General features: G+C 39.6%; 2 protein-coding genes across 2 annotated transcripts; one reads left to right on the plus strand and one right to left on the minus strand.

Moving 5' to 3' along the window:
• Positions 1-153: 153 nt before the first annotated feature.
• On the plus strand, positions 154-10,525 carry LOC133863736 (protein TRI1-like). Its single transcript, XM_062299808.1, has 2 exons — positions 154-581; positions 9,972-10,525. The coding sequence occupies exons 1-2, from the start codon at positions 231-233 to the stop codon at positions 10,098-10,100; spliced, it is 480 nt and encodes a 159-aa protein (XP_062155792.1). The 5' UTR covers positions 154-230; the 3' UTR covers positions 10,101-10,525.
• A 1,479-nt stretch (positions 10,526-12,004) lies between these two features.
• Positions 12,005-15,833, minus strand: LOC133863735 (uncharacterized). Its single transcript, XM_062299807.1, has 7 exons — positions 15,529-15,833; positions 15,261-15,436; positions 15,117-15,169; positions 14,305-14,419; positions 13,797-13,919; positions 12,497-12,668; positions 12,005-12,340 (listed from the first exon to the last, which is right to left on the minus strand). Exons 1-7 carry the CDS (start codon positions 15,652-15,654, stop codon positions 12,155-12,157), a joined length of 951 nt encoding a protein of 316 aa, XP_062155791.1. The 5' UTR covers positions 15,655-15,833; the 3' UTR covers positions 12,005-12,154.
• Positions 15,834-15,973: the final 140 nt, after the last annotated feature.

Consider the following 15,973-nt stretch of genomic DNA (forward strand, 5'->3'; position numbering starts at 1 on the left):
GAGTATGAGTGGGAATAGAAGAATACATACGTATTTTCCCAAAAATAGAAGAAAAAGTGCCGTTACTAACGAAATGGTATTTACCCGTCGTTTAGTTCTTTATTTCCATTTTACCCCTAGGGCGGAGGCGTGTCGCAGTGTTTAAATGGACCTTACAGCGGCCCCGTGGCAACGGCCAGGGGAAAAACCTTACTCGAACTCGGTGAGACTGAGTGAGAAACAGAGAGGCAATGTCTTCGTATCACTCGTGTGGAATGAGGGTTTTCAGAGGGTGCAGGGCACTCTTAGCCCCAGCCAAATCCTCAGCTGCCGATGTCGCTAACGCTAAGAGCACTACCACCACCCCCGCCAGATCAAAGCCAAAGGCAAAGGCAAAGCCAAGGCCAGCGAAGGCAATCAATCAGGGAACAGGAACGGGGTTATCGTCTCCAAAGCCCAAACGAGAAACGGCTGGACCCAGGGGCATCCTTAAGGTGGGCCCAATCTCCCCAGCGCTCCAGACCTTCATGGGTGTGCCGGAGGCCTCTCGCAGCGGCGCCGTCAAGCAGATCTGGTCCTACATCAAGGGCCAGAATCTCCAGGTCCCTCCAACTCTGCTCTGCCTTTCTCTCTCTATCTCTGTGTGTGTGTGTGTGTCTTCTCCTTCTTTTACATTCATGTATGGGTTTGTCTTTCTTATTTCTTTGAGGGTTTTGATGCTTTTATTTAATGGGTTTCTTCTAGATTGATCACGTACCCTGTTGAGAATGTTACGTATTATGGATTGCATTTTGCGTTTCGTAGGATTGAGTTGAAAGCATTTTTTGTTTTGTTTTCATGTAAAGCAGGAAACACAAGCATTTATTTAAAAAATAAGATAAAGAGATATAAGTGAAACACTGAAAGTCTTGACTTTGCCTTTTTAGACATACTCTTTTAGCGAGTTGAAGGTGTCTGTGTGTCTTATTGATGGGAGAAAAATTAGAAAATGAACAAGATGTTGTACTTCTTACTTACGAGGCAAAAGTAGCAAAACTGTACATTAGAGCATCTGCAGCAACGATATGCATTTTAGCTAACCACAAAGCATCATTCTATATTTTACCTACTACATTTTCAATAAAACGATTTTTTTTTTCCCATTCTCTATCTTCTTTAAATATAATTTTTCAAGTTTTTTTATTTTATTTTATTGTTTTCTTAAACCGATGTTTTATTATTTCTCCACCAATATGGATTCCAACCAGTCACTCACGTGGCCTCGCATTTGCAGAGAGGTTGAGTTTGTAGGATGCTTTTTAGAGCTATGATTGGGATTTACTTACGAGGATTCCAGGTTGAGGTAGACATCCAAAACACTGCCCCCTGGAAATATCCCACCTTTTGCAAACGATATGCTTATTATGTGTGATGCTGATGGTGATAAAATCTGAAACTTAGGCCACATTCTTCTGTGTTTGGAGGCCATTTAGGGCCTGAAGATTAACCTTTGGATGTCTGAACTAGTAGCAGTAGGGGAGGTTCCACTTTAGGAAGAACTTGCCGGTATTCTTAGTTGCAGATTCTCTTCTCTCTACCTATGAAATATTTAGGTCTTCCCCTGGGTACTTCGTTATAGTCAAAAGTGATTTGGGATGGGATAGTTGAGAAATTGAAAAAAAGATTGGCTAATTGGAAGAAGATTTACTTTTCTCGAGTGGTCGCCCAACTCTAATTAAGAGTACGCTATCCAGTTTGCTGACACACTTCTTGCCCCTTTGTCCTTTACCATTCGGTATAGCTTGGAAATTGGAGCATCTTCATAGATATTTTATTTGGGATGAATCGGGTGGTGAGCATAAGTTTCATCTAGTGAACTGGCAGACTATTTGCTCCCTAGTTTCTAGTGGAGGGTTGGGAGTTAGAAATCTCATGTTATTTAATAAAGCTCTACTGGGGAAATGGATTTGGAGATTCGTGCAAGAGCATAATTCTCTTTGGAGACATGTGATCGCTGAGAAGTATGGAGTTTAGAGAGGGGGTTAGTGTTGAGAAGAAGCTTAAGAGCCCAATAGGTGTGCCTTTGGAAGAATATTAGGAATGACTTGGGGAATTTCTCCAACTGTGTTTCATTCAAGGTTGGGGAGGGTTCTTGTATTCGTCATTTTGGCATAATGTGTGGTGCTGAGCAATTGCTTTTAAAGTCTTCATTCCCTGAACTTTATTTGATAGCTCGTGACAAAGAGGCCTTGGTGTCGAATTACTTGGATTCATTCGGCACTTCTACCCAATGGAATATGAGTTTCACTAGGGCAATCCAGGATTGGGAGCTAGAATCTCTTGATTATTTTCTTAATTTGTTATACTCCTCAAAAACCCATCTGGAGGAGGCAAATAGAATGTTGTGGACCCCAACTAGTAATCATGGCTTTGAAGTGAAGAGCTATTATAAATCTTTACAGTTTGAAGAGCCTTGCCTATTCCCCTGGAAAAGTGTTTTGAAAGTTAAGGCCCTGACTCGCATGGCTTTCTTTACATGGAAGACAGCTTTGAATAGAATCTTTACGGTGGATAATCTCAGAAGGCGGGGTTTAACTCTTGTAAATTGGTGTTTTCTATGCAAAAGAATGAGGAGATCATTAATCACCTTCTCATTCATTGTGAGTCCACTAGTGATCTTTGGCACTTGGTTTTCAACCTGTTCGGAGTTTTGTGGGCCATGTCGAGTAACATCCTAGAGTCGCTTCATTGTTGGAAGACTCAAGGGAAGGGTTATCCCAAAAAGGCTCTCCTTTTTTTATTTTTTATTTTTTATTTTTTTATTGTTATTTTTAATGAATAATAGGAATTTTATAGAGAAAAGGAAAAGCCCTCGTACATGAAGAGTATACAAGAGAGCCGAGGCTCTATATTTGCTACTACAATCTAGAAAACAAATCAGGTCTACCAAATTTCCTGAGAGAATTTTTATTTTTTGATAAGTAATTGTAATTCAGTTCATTAAAAGCGCAGAGGAGCGCAACCTTTATACACGAGAAGTATACAAGAGAGCCCCTAAATGGGACGAGAAGAGAATAAATTTAAAAAGTCTACAAAAATAAAATCATTCAAGCAATGATGGGGCACTATCCAAATATGTAACATATTAAGTAAACGCTTTTGTAGCTCCACTATTGATGTCTTTCTATCTTCAAAGAGCCGTGAATTCCGTTCCCGCCAAATACACCACAATAAACACAATGGAACTAATTGCCAAGCTTCTTTAGCACGACCATACCCAACTGACGTGCCCCAACTAGTCAACAACTCCAACACCGTTCGTGGCATCACCCAAATTCCCTGAGGAAAAATTAGGACCATATACAATAGCCCAATCCATAAGAGATCTCAAAAAAGAGCATTTAAGGAGAAGCACATTGTTCTCGCTATCCTCAAAGAGTTGTCGATTCCTTTCTCTCCAAATGCTCTCTCAAATGTTATTCCTACTTTCCTTATGTTAAGCATTTGGAGAGAAAGGAATCAGCTCCGCTTTGAAGATTGTGAGTTCAACGTGCTTTGTTTACAATCCTTGTTTATGAGATCTCTCTTGGATTGGGTTGTAGTGTTTGTTCCCGTGGCCTCTAGGTCTCGGCTCTGTGACTGCTAGTGTTGGGTCTTATGCGTCTCGGTTGACTGGTTTGAAGTTGCTGGTAGTTCTTTCTCAGTTTGCTTGGTCTATGCAGAGGGCTGATTCCAACATGCCAATCAGGCATTTCAGGAGGGTGATTAGTGTATTGAAGAAGCTGGCAGTAGGGAGCACTTGTGCATTGTGGAAGAGGTCGTAGGAGAAGCTAATATTGGTAGGTTGCCTCCTCTAAATACCTATTCCCAACCTCGGGGGGTCTTTTGGGGTATTCTAATTGGGTTATTTAGTGTGCTAATGAAATTTATCCCATTGTAGGAATCTTGTATGTGGGTCATAAGTTGCAATTGCTGCCCCTCTTAACTTTTCTTGAAGAGGAACGTTGTCTAGAAGCACTGGGTGATTGGTCTAGTAGTGCTATGAAGGGAATGAGGGAGGTCAAGAATTTGGAGAGTTCAGTAAATTACGATGCTAGAGGCTCTTGTTCCAGCCGTGGTAAAAGGAAGACGAGGGGACATCCAGTTGTGTTATGAAGCCAAGAATTCTTTCTTGAAACGTGAGGGGATTGAACAAGAGGAGACAACGTCTAAGGGTTAGTAATTTGCTTAAAGATTGGAAGGTGGATGTTATTTGCTTTCAAGATCCTAAGCTTCATAGTTTATCGCGCAACGTTGTGCGCAGCTTATGGAGATACAATCATATAGATTGGTGTTCCTTGGAATCCAGTGGGGCCTCAGGGGGCATCCTTATAATGTGGGACACAAGGATGGTGGAGAAGGTTGGTAAGTGTGTGGGGGAGTTCACCCTCGCAGTCTCTTTCAAGAACATTGTGGATAATTTCGTATGGGCCTTTGCAGGTGTCTATGGCCTGAATTTTGGGTGTGATCGAAGACGTCTTTGGGATGAATTTGCTGGCATTTGTAGTTGGTGGAACCTGCCGTGGTGCATAGGGGGAGACTTAAATGTAACTCGCTTTGCCTGTGAAAGATTTGGTGAGGCTTGTCTTTGTTCTCCTATGACGGATTTCTCTGACTTTATAGCTGATCAGGGCCTCATGGATCTCCCTCTTGTTGGTGGCTCCTTTACTTGGTCGATTTCTCATGATCCTCCCATGTGGTCTAGGATCGATCGTTTTCTTGTTTCCCATGATTGGGAAGTTTGGTTTCCCTTGGTTTCTTAAAAGAGGCTTTCTCACCTTTATTTGGACCACTTCCCAATCCTCCTTGATTGTGGTGATGTTTCAAGAGGGAGCATGCCTTTCAAATTTGAAAATATGTGGCTTAAGGTAGAAGGGTTCGTGGGTCTAGTGAAACAATGGCGGGACATTCCAAGGTTCGCCTAGTTTTGTTTTAGCTCGTAAGCTTAAGGCTTTGACGCTGGATTTTAAGAAATGGAATGAAGAGGTGTATGGCAACGTAGAGAGAAACAAGATGAAGCTTATTGAAGATCTTTAGGCCTTCGATGTTATTGAAGAAAGTAGGGCCTTATGGGAGGAGGAGCTTTTGAGAAAGGCTGAGGTTGTCAGAGATTTAGAGAAGTGTTCTCTTATGGAGGAGGTGAGTTGGAGGCAGAACTCTAGGGTGTTGTGGTTTAAGGAAGGTGATAAGTGCACTAAATTTTTCATTCCATAGCCAACTCAAATAGAAAGTACAATTCTTTGGACTTCTTATTGATTGGTGACGCTCAATCCTCTAATAAGACAAAAATCAGCGTGCACATCGTCAAGTTTTACCAAAAGCTTTTTACTGAGCAGTGTAGGTGGAGGCCTTTGGTGGATGTTATCTCCTTTGATTCTATTTTGGAGTTTGAGGCCAGTTGGTTGGAGAGAGTTTTTGAGGAGGAGGAGGGGGAGGATGAGGAGGAGGAGGTTAGGAAGGTAGTGTCAGCCATGGTAGGAGATAAGGAGCCGGGTCTTGATGGCTTTTCTATGGCCTTCTTCCAAGCGTGTTGGAATGTTTTGAGGGGGGGCATAATGGAGGTGCTTCGGGATTTTCATGATAGAGGTTCTTTTGAAAAGAGCCTCAATGCTTTGTTCATTTTTCTTATTCCGAAAATTCTAGGTGCTATTGTTCTAAAAGATTTTCGGTCTATTAGTCTTGTGGGTGGAATTTACAAAATCATTGCTAAAGTCTTAGCAAATAGATTGAAGACGGTTTTGGAGAAGGTCATTTCCAAATCTCAAAGCGCCTTTGTCAAGGGGAGACAAATTCTTGATCTGATCCTTATTGTAAATGAATGTCTTGATAGTAGATTAAGATCTAGGGAGCCTGACGTCATGTGTAAAATGGATCTGGAAAAAGCTTATTATCATGTAAATTGGGATTTTCTTTTTTATGTGCTGAGGAGGTGAGGTTTTAGGGGAAAATTGTGCTCTTGGATAGCTTATTGTATCTCCTTTGTGAGATTCTTAGTGTTGGTAAATGGTTCTCCTAATGGTTTTTTCAGTAGCTCTCGTGGGTAGAGGTAAGGGGATCCTCTCTCTCACCCATGTTGTTTATTTTTGTGATGGAGGCTTTGAGTCGAATGATTTCTGCTGCGCTATCTTAGAAGTCTATTTCTTCTGTTTGAAGCTGCCTCAGGCTTGAAGGTTAATTTGGCTAATTCAGAATTAATTCCTGTGGGCGATGTAGATCAAGTGGAAAGTTTAGTCGATATCTTAGGGTGTGGGGTTGCCATTCTGCCAGTGAAGTATCTAAGTCTTCCGTTGGGGGTTTCCTATAAATCTATTCATATTTGGGATGGTGTTATCAAAAAGATTGAACGTCGGTTGGCCAGTTGGAAAAAAGGTTATACATTTCCAAGTGAGGTAGAGTCACCCTTATCAAGAGTACCCTTGCCAACTTACCCACGTATTTTTTGTCTCTTTTTCCTCTCCTGGCAAGTGTGCGTGCTCGCATTGAGAAGCTACAACGAGACTTTTTATGGGGAGGGATTGGTGACGAGTTCAAATATCACTTGGTGAGTTGATCTAAGGTTTGTAACCCAATTTTAGAAGGCAAGTTGGGTATCAAAAATTTGGTGATGTTCAACCGAGCTCTGTTAGGCAAATGGTTGTGGTGTTATGGGATTGAGAGAGAAGCTTGGTGGAGAATGGTGGTGGATTTCAAGTTTGGCAGTTTATGGGGAGGTTGGTGCACCTTAGAGCATGCAGGTGGAGTGGGGTTATGGAAGAACATCAGGAAAGGGCGGGAGGAATTCTTAGGCCTCTCTAGATTTGACGTGGGGGATGGGGCTAGAACCAAATTTTGGCATGATATGTGGTGTGAGGATACAGTTCTTAAGGAAGCTTTTCCTGTTTTATTGAAATTGCTCGTGCGAAGGATGCTTCTGTTGTGGATAATTTGGAGCTCTTGGGTGGTTCTAATCAATGGAGTGTGAGCTTTCCTAGAGAAGCGCATGACTGGAAAGTGGATGTCTTTGCTTCTTTTTTCCAGGTGTTGCACTCGGTCAATGTAAGAAAAGGTAGTGAAGATGGGCTGTGGTGGGTCTCCTCCAAAAAAGGCTTATTCAAGGTCGGGTCTTTCTTTAGCTCACTGGCTTGCTTTGTGGGGAGTCACTTTCCTTGAAAGAGTGTGTGGTGGACTCGGGCTCTTACACAGGTGGCTTATTTTGCGTGGTCGATGGCTCTAGGTAAGATCCTTACAATGGATAACCTCAGGAAGAGGCATGTTATTTTGGTGGATAGATGTTGCATGTGCAAGCGAAACAGACCTTCTTCTTCACTGCGATGTGGCTTACGCTCTGTGGAGTGCTCTCTTTACTCGTTTTGGTTTGTTTTGGGTTATGCCTAGGAGAGTCTTTGACTTATTTGCTTGTTGGTGGACTTTTAGAAGGCCGGGGAGTGCTGCAATTTGAAAGATGGTGCCGATCGATATGTTTGGAAGGAAAGAAATAATAGTTGTTTCGAGGATTTGGAGAAGTCTTTAGAGGATGTTTTAGCTGCTGCTTCTTCTTCTTCTTCCCTTTTTTTTTTTTTTTTTTTTTTTTTTTTTTTTTTGTATACTTTCGGTATACTTATGGGCGCCCTATGCTTTGAATAAGGCCAATTTTTTACTTATAAAAAAAAATTCTCGTTTTTTAGTCTTTTAGATATTGTTTCCTTTTAAGACTTCAGATGCTTGTAAGAGGCTTTACCAACTTGCCTTATCAAAAAAAAAATATATATTTTAGACGCTTGTGGAGTATTTGCCTCTCCTGTATACTTTTCGTATGCGAGGGCTTTGCCTTTTTCTTTTAATAAATTATTATTCATAAAATGAAGTTACCTCAAGGGCTTCGCTCCGGAGAAGGAAGCTACACCGAAGAAGAGGCTTACAAACACCCTCCATTTTTTTTTTCTTCATGTTGTGTGTGTTTTGAATTTTTGTTAATAATTATGAGAAGAGTGTCTTTTTGTGTCTGAAAATAGGAAACTCTTGGAGGATACATTACCAAACAACCATGATCACAAGCAAAACGGTTTAATAAATTTATTAAAAAATAGCAAGAAGTTAACAAAAAGGAGAAAAGGTGGTTGACAAAGTAATGCTGATCTTAGACCTTCAGTAGATGTATGCTTTTGAGTGCCACTACCCTTTTTCAGAATTCTAAGGCTACTTAACTATACAAATTAAAATTTGGACTTCATAGTGTTTGGGTTGAATGCCAATAAGGTCTCTAGCCTTGATAGTTTCACTTTTCTCTTTTTCTTTTCACCCCTTTATATTTTCTTTGAAGAGTCTATGTGGAAATCTAAATATAGGATTTGTTGAGAATATACATAGGATTTTGTTAAGCTAGTAATATTAGTCAATGTACCAACCCTAGGCAAAGTCCTTGAGAAATGGGACCATTTAACGAGTGAGACCTCATGCATCATTCTTGTTTCTAGTATTTTTTAATGTCGTCGTGATACTTTGAGTTCCTTTTGAAGTTGATGCTTCAGTTGCAAGCCATATAATTGAATAAGCTCTGCCTGAGTATGATCCTAGACTCCGAGTGGTGCAATTTGAGTGTTCATATCTCTTGATTAACAGAATATGGGGGTGTAGGCCGTGCCGAAGTATTGGGATGCAATTCATGTCTGAATTGGTGGTCATTTGTCCACACAATCTAGAGTCATAGTTTATCCTGCACTGCCTTGCAGTCCAATTTTAAAGATGTCATTTACTAGTTGCTGTTACTTGAGCATAAGCCTCTCGTTCATTCTTTTCCCCTGTAACATCAGCTTCCGTCTGACACACACACACACACACACACACAAATAATAAATCAAATAAAATAAAAACTAAGGATATATTTGTTTTTTTTAAAAAAACAACCACAAAACTCTTTTCAAAAAACAAAATAATTATAAAAAAATGAAACACAAAACACATCTCAAAAAATAACTAAACACAAGTTCATTTTTTCAGGTATGGATGTTGCTTGATATATATATATATATATATATATATTATTTTTTTAAAAAATAAGTGGTGGCAGTTCTGGCAGTCACACAGTGCAGATCCATTTCGTGGGCCCTATGATGGCCACTAAATCACCACCGCAGTAGCTGCTGCCAGGTGGCCACCACCTGTGGAGTCTAGTTTATTTTTTTTATTCACTTTTTTCTTTTATTTTATGAAAACACTTATTAGTTTTTGTTTTTTAGAAACACTTATCAAAACTTTACCAAAGAAATTTTCTTTGGACCCTACATACAAAACTTTTTTCAAATGTGGCCCCTACCAAAATAATTCTCAATTCTCTCTCTCTCTCTCTTTCTTTATTATTTTAAAACTCTTTTCAAAACCCAAAACCCTAAACACTTCTCAAAGCTCTACCCTAAACCAACCCTAAATTTCTTGTGTAATACTTCTTAGTCAGTAATGTTGGCGATTGCCTGCCTTTTTGGGTGTGAAAACTTAAGTAGCTATTGCTGTTTGTGGATTGATTTTTTTATTTTATTTTATTTTTCATAAAGTTAATCGCGTAAGTTGTGCACATGCATGCGGCATTGGGGTTGGGTATATCCGTATATATGTAATATGTGTTAAAATATCATTCTTTTGTTCTGTCCCCCAGTTCCACATAAGAACAATCTTGTTCTTCTCTCCTTTAGTTCTTTGTGATTCATTGTATTGTGGTAACTGGAACAGGTACCTTATTGAAGGGAACCTGTTTTGTGGTGCATAAAATGTTGTAGTTATTGCTTTATCTCTATGGCTACAGTGGGGGAGGTGGACCTTAATTTAAGCCTTTATCTTGTTTTGAATTCTTATATGAATTTTCACCATGCTAAGTTTTCCCTTATGGATATCACACATGGCATTACTTATTACATATATGTGATTGTAAAGTTTTAATTGAAGAAAAACTTGGTACATCATACTAGGGTCTGATGAAATATGTGGATGCTTTTGGCCTGCAGAATCCTGCAGATAAGAGGGAGATCTATTGCGATGAGAAGCTGAAGGCCTTATTTAGTGGAAAGGACAAGGTTGGGTTCCTGGAAATTGGGAAATTGCTCTCCCTCCACTTTGTTAAGAAGACTGATTAACTGCTGACTTTAGGTGTTTGGCTTAGGTAAGGTTGGTGCCCTCAACTCTTTACAGATTAAGCTCTTGTGACATTTCTTCCAAATCCTTTGTTTGAGAGCGAACTCTAGGGCTGGGTTTGTGATTAAAAAATGTTTAGCTGGACATGTTGTAAAAAGTACTTTTGAGTAGATTGTTTTCATGCAGTTGTCAGCTTATGAAGCAGGTTGTGCGATGGATTAGCTATGGTGAAAACCATATGTTACTGCACCCGATTTCCTCCATTAATTGTTGAAGTTTCCAAGGGGAAATCCTTTGGGGGCTTGGACTATGGTCCATGGAGATGTGGTCTGGATGCGCATGTATGTTTTTGCAAATGCTGTCTAGAATGCCCCTGTTCACGTGGTCTTCTTTGAGCCCATTTTTATTGAGCATATCATTTGCAATACTTCTGATGATTCTATTTGTGCTTCTTCTCCTTCTTTTCATTTCTTTTCTTTGCTTCTTTTTCCCTGCCTATAGATGATCGGAAACCAGGATGATTACATATTTGAGTTGCAATATAATTCCAAAAATTGGTTGCTTTCTTAGATCAATCGAAAGTTCAATGTTGACAGGTATTCTTCTTGACAGCTGAACGAACGAATGTTCGAGTAGGCTTTTCTAATTAAGGGGCAAAAGAGGTTTTTCCAAAGCATCCGACCATAGCTCCCTTGGAAGAACTACTTTAGCTTGGCTTGCATAAAGGCTCATGGCAATTGGTCATAATCAAATAAGCTAATAAGCAAACTAGGCCCCTCCTGGCTGGGATTGGGGTTGGGATTAGGGTCAAGTTATGGCTTGACTTGTTAGTCTTGAGGGAGCAACTGCACATTTCTTGCGACGTTGATCCGACTAGACCCCGAGTTTGGTGTTAAAAGTATTACTATGGTTATGCATAGATGGAGAATTCCAACCATTAATCGTCCCTTTCTTATCCTTCTTGCCTAGGAAAAAAAAAAGAACAGAAGAAAAAAAGGGTAAGCAAGCCTTTGTAGCTGCATTATATGATTGTATATTGGAAATAGTTGGATTCATAGTGTACCCAAAGTTAAGGGACTTTTACATCAAAAGAAAGTTGCGTTTTTGACAATGTTAATTTGAATTCAATGCAGATTCTAGTATTTATATATGAGTAACGCTATATACTACGTCCCATTCAATTGGGCTGATGTGATAGTGTCCATCGGCTTTTGTTAAAAGAAAATAAGAAAGAGGTTTAGGGGCTGATGAATACTGTCATAGTAGAATGGAGATAGGATGATGGTGTAGTATATAACATTTTTCATTACAGTTAGATTAGGGACCCTGCTTTTGGCAAGATGTAATATATTCAAGTGTTGACAAACCACGATGAGAGGGGGGGCTTAAAAAGAGGAAATGAGCATGTTATAAATGAAAGCAAGAATTTGATTATTAGATGCATAACAAGAATTTGTCCAATTGGCTTGTCTCTCTCTAAGTGAAGATGAAAGAAAAATGGGCAATATATTTGAGGCTGAAATTACATAAACAATAGGATTGTAAGAAGTTAAAGGCTTTTCTCATTCACTAGTCAATGGGAAAAAAAGAAACAAAGTAAACTCCAATGGGGTGGTTTAAGTGGTAAAGACATTGATCTTTGTGGTAATCTCATGAAGTCTAAGGTTCGGATCTTCTTGGGTGTAAACAATTTTTTGAGGCCAACCCTCCGGTAAAATTAGGGTATTACCCGATCCGTGTAGAGGGGGTGCTTTACACGGATCCAAGGTTTACTTAATAGAGGTAGGTTAGTGGGTACACGAAGTGGTCTTTCCCTGGAATGGGTTCTTTGTCATAAAATAAAATTAAAAAAAAAAAAAAAGAAAAAAAAGAAAGAAAAAGAAAAAGAAAAAGAAACGAAGTACACTAAAAAAATGAAACCAAGGACTTCCTAATGAATTGTTTACTTCACAGATTGTCTAGATGTCAAGAATATTGCAATCTATGCTTTCTCAATGAATCAAAATTACATGAACGAGTTAAAGTTATCTTCCCATTTGACTGCCTTCCACATCCATTAGCTGAGGAGGTGGTGTATCCATTTCTCTACAACAACAGGAGAACCATACCATGGTCTCAACACATCATCTGAACCAACTGGTGAGTGGTAAACTCCATCCAAGCTAATGTTAAATGCACCCTCCAGATGGGCTGATACTTCTGGCACAACTCCATCACCCCATACATCTGCCTGCCCACAAACCTGACAAAATGGTACACCTCATTATCATTGCCTGCTTACCTGAGAGGATAGTAAATAACTCACAGGAAAAACAAATAAAAAAGAAAAATTTGAAGTATCTGATGATAGCAATTCATCTAATTTAGAGTTGTGAACAGTTAAGACAGTTGACTTAACCTGTTTGTACCCTTGGCCAACAAAGCGAGCACGAAAGGTTGTTGCATTTGATGTCGATGTGCTGACATCGTTGACAGTAGCAACCTCGGAAATTGAGTGAGCATTGTTATCAAGAACTACAGACTCAACATCTGCAGTTGAATTGCGAATGAAGCGAGCCCCTTGGATGTACCTGTAAAGATTTCAGCAATTTTCTAAGCAAGAATTAAATCTAAAATTCTTAAAAGAATATGATTATAGGGATAATGATTTTACAACTTTAGGATGTCTGTTACATGTTAAGCTCTGCTACTCGCAAATTAAGGACTACTTCACTCATCCCATAAGTTGCCATTCTTGTCCTGATAAACCTCACATCTAGTTTTACTACACTGTTCCAATATCACGCTACAACAAAACCTCTTGAATAACATCACCAGTACTATGTATTGGTGTCGTTCATGCTCCAGTTTGCAGTGATAAATGCCTTTCCCTGTATCTTGTTCTGGTTCTTGTTTTAGATTTGCAGGAGGGGAAGAAAAAATGAAAAGGAAAAAGCCAGAAAGTTCCTACAATGTATAAGCTTCCCCTCCCCCCTTCCAGTTTCCCTCTAAGCTCTGCAACAGCATTCAATGTCCCACCCCAAATTTTTGCTTCATTCCTTTTATAGCATTGTTGGGTTGAAACCATACAAATTGATCGTGTGTTTAACTCTTACAAGTAGATGCTTCTCAGGAACCAGTCAAATGCATAAATGCAAAACCAGCATCACATTCCTCAGTATTTTTTACAAGGTATGTAGTTTACCATTATTTTTTCCCAATCACACCAAAGAGGCATTTTTCCTTTTTCTAAACCTCCAGTGGTGTAACCAAAAATTCTTTCATGCTCCCCAACACCATTCTGCTGATTCAGACCATTTGTTGAAGTTTTCTGATTTGGTTCTATGTAATCAATTTTTTTTTTGATAAGTAAAGAAAACGAGGGGTGCAACATGAGGACTCCCCAGTCTCACTCAACTGCGGAGTTTTGATGGGATCTGATACATTAGTGCTGGTATGATCGCACCCATGTAATCAAAATTCCCAGGTGGCCATGCTAGTAATTGTGCTCTTGAAACAAGGAAAATCACAAAATAAGCAGAAGATAAGGGAAGAACAACTACAAAGACATCCTTAGGTCAAATAAATTGGTAGACACAAAGCACATAAAATATTTGTATATATGAAGTAGCTATAGCCAACACAGATGATTAGCAATAGGAACCAAAAGGAAAATTAGATGGAAAAAAATGAAAAGAAGGGTCTGATATTGAGTTTACCTCCCGGCAATACATACATATTTCAGGTGGGGAGTGTACACGGCTTTTGAGCAATACTTGTCAACATAATCTAGGAGACCCCTTGTTTGATCAATAACGCCCGGCAGGCCTTTCGGAGTTGGACTGGGAAAATGAAAAGAAAAGGACAAAAAAGAAGACATAGCTGAGGTTGTTTTTAAGATGAAATGTAAAGATAAATGCTACATGTACTTTCTCTTTGATGTAGCAGTGAAAATCACCATTGATTGATGTGAAACATACAGATTACAGATTAATCTATCTAAAATCTAATGATGATTTTCACTGCTGGAGCAAGGAGTAAGCACTTGAAAGTAAATATACCATTTCTCAAATGTAAACTAAGCTAATGCAGATAGAACAACTAAAGTTACTGGCATATCCCACAAACCCAGTTCTAAGGATGCAGAAAAATGAATGATATATAAGTAGAAGTGACAAGACCCAAGAGTCATCAGTAAGGAAGCATTATTAAAATTCGATAACCTACAGGTGGGGGGTTCCAAGAGTCAATAACAAGGAAATATGGGACAGTCCAAATTCTTCCATGTAAACACGTGCAAGCCATCCTCCAGCTGAGTGTCCAATCAAGGATAAAGTCCCACCTAGAATAAGATATTTTTCAGAAATTCAGAAACTGCCATGTATTTATTAATTTATTCCTTTTGGTCCACATGACTCTCTTATGCAGCAACTCCCAATGCAGCAACTGAAAGTGAACATTCAAAAAACTAAACCCTAGAGTCTAGAGTCTAGAAGCAAATAAACGAGAAAGAAGGGGGCAAGGTTTCAGCTAAAAAGAGAGGAATATGCAAAGAAGAAATGAAGTTTGATTAGTTGAAGTCCCAATCATGACAAACAGAGATGAAAGTGAAACCAGTCATCATTGACCGACAAATTAATCATATATGATTCTCACATGTTTGGATTCTATTTAACTTGTTTAATTTCTTTCTCAGAGCATTTCCCTTGATTTTGAGGAGTGTTTTGTGTTTTTAATTTGAAAAAAAGTATCTTAATGTGACATAAATGTGAGGACTGTGTGGACGTGTGGCCACCCTTAGTGGGGAGGAGAGTGGTGGCCACGCAGTTACATCTTCTCCACTTTTGGTAGTCATACCACCACCATAATATCTTTCTTTTTTTAATTTTATTTTAAAAAAATTTAATTTATTTTTTTTAAATAATAAGTTAACTCTTACCTCACCGATCAAATTATATATTTTGAGTAGTATTTTGTGTTTTGAGTTATTTGTTAAAAACTTTTACAAATTCAAAATGCAAGCAAAGATAGGAATAAACCTTGAGCCAGCTCCTTAGCCTCCCGAACAGCCTCATCTATCCTCTTCAAGTACCTGCAACCATATAGGAGTTGCAGTGTTCTTTCAGGGGTTTTCCGGTTGTGCGGAAAAGCATAAAAGAAAAAGGAATGATCGAACAAAGTACCAATCGAGGACTGGGCGAGGGCGGAGAGTGCCACGCCAGTAGTTGGGGTCCGCCAAACCGGCGGCATTTCTGAGCCAATCAAGCCTTGATACCTTGGCGACGACGGTGGGCACGCCGTAGTGCTCTTTCAAAGTCGCCTCCAACTTGTGGTAGTCACTTGAATTGTTCCCCAAGCCCTGCAGAGACACTCCAAGACGCCGTTACTTTTGGTGCAAATAGATACCACTGAGAAGAAGGCGATGTGAGATAGAGAAGCGGGACACTTAACAGGAAGAATGACGGCAGGGCGGTAGTTGAAGGAAGTAGAAGAGGATGGTGACGCCGCTGAGGCTAAGGCTGAGGCAGAGGCAGAGGAGGAGGGCAATGGTCTCAGTGGCGGCAAGGCCAAAGCCATTGCCAATTTCCCACCACACACGCAGCGCAGGTGTAACAGAACTGCTACCACAATTTGTCACGTCGTATTTCGATTTCCAAGGGGAGTGTTTGTTTCTTGGGGTAATACTTGAGAGATTGTTTTCACATGTGACATGGTGCACGTGCCACCATAGTTCCCCACAATGCAAATCGAGTAGTGTGGGCAATTTTTAACACGATTCGTAAAAACGTGAAACAAATTCAGTAGATTAAGATTGAGGAGTACAATTTGTTCAATTAACTTGATTGAATTAGAGTGCACTTGTATAGTCTTATACCCAGGCTTCGACACAATCCGA

This window comes from Alnus glutinosa, chromosome 3 (genome assembly GCF_958979055.1).
Source record: "Alnus glutinosa chromosome 3, dhAlnGlut1.1, whole genome shotgun sequence".
Classification (NCBI taxonomy): Eukaryota; Viridiplantae; Streptophyta; class Magnoliopsida; order Fagales; family Betulaceae; genus Alnus; species Alnus glutinosa.

Bases quoted from the DNA above. Each gene is read 5' to 3' on its own strand.
- LOC133863736 (XM_062299808.1), top strand. From the start codon at position 231: ATGTCTTCGTATCACTCGTGTGGAATGAGGGTTTTCAGAGGGTGCAGG. The intron at 582-9,971 runs GTCCCTCCAACT...TTTGGCCTGCAG, and splicing joins TCAAGGGCCAGAATCTCCAG to AATCCTGCAGATAAGAGGGA.
- LOC133863735 (XM_062299807.1), bottom strand. From the start codon at position 15,654: ATGGCTTTGGCCTTGCCGCCACTGAGACCATTGCCCTCCTCCTCTGCC. The intron at 15,170-15,260 runs GTACTTTGTTCG...ATATGGTTGCAG, and splicing joins CCTCGCCCAGTCCTCGATTG to GTACTTGAAGAGGATAGATG. The intron at 12,669-13,796 runs GTAAACTCAATA...AAATCTTTACAG, and splicing joins TATGTATGTATTGCCGGGAG to GTACATCCAAGGGGCTCGCT.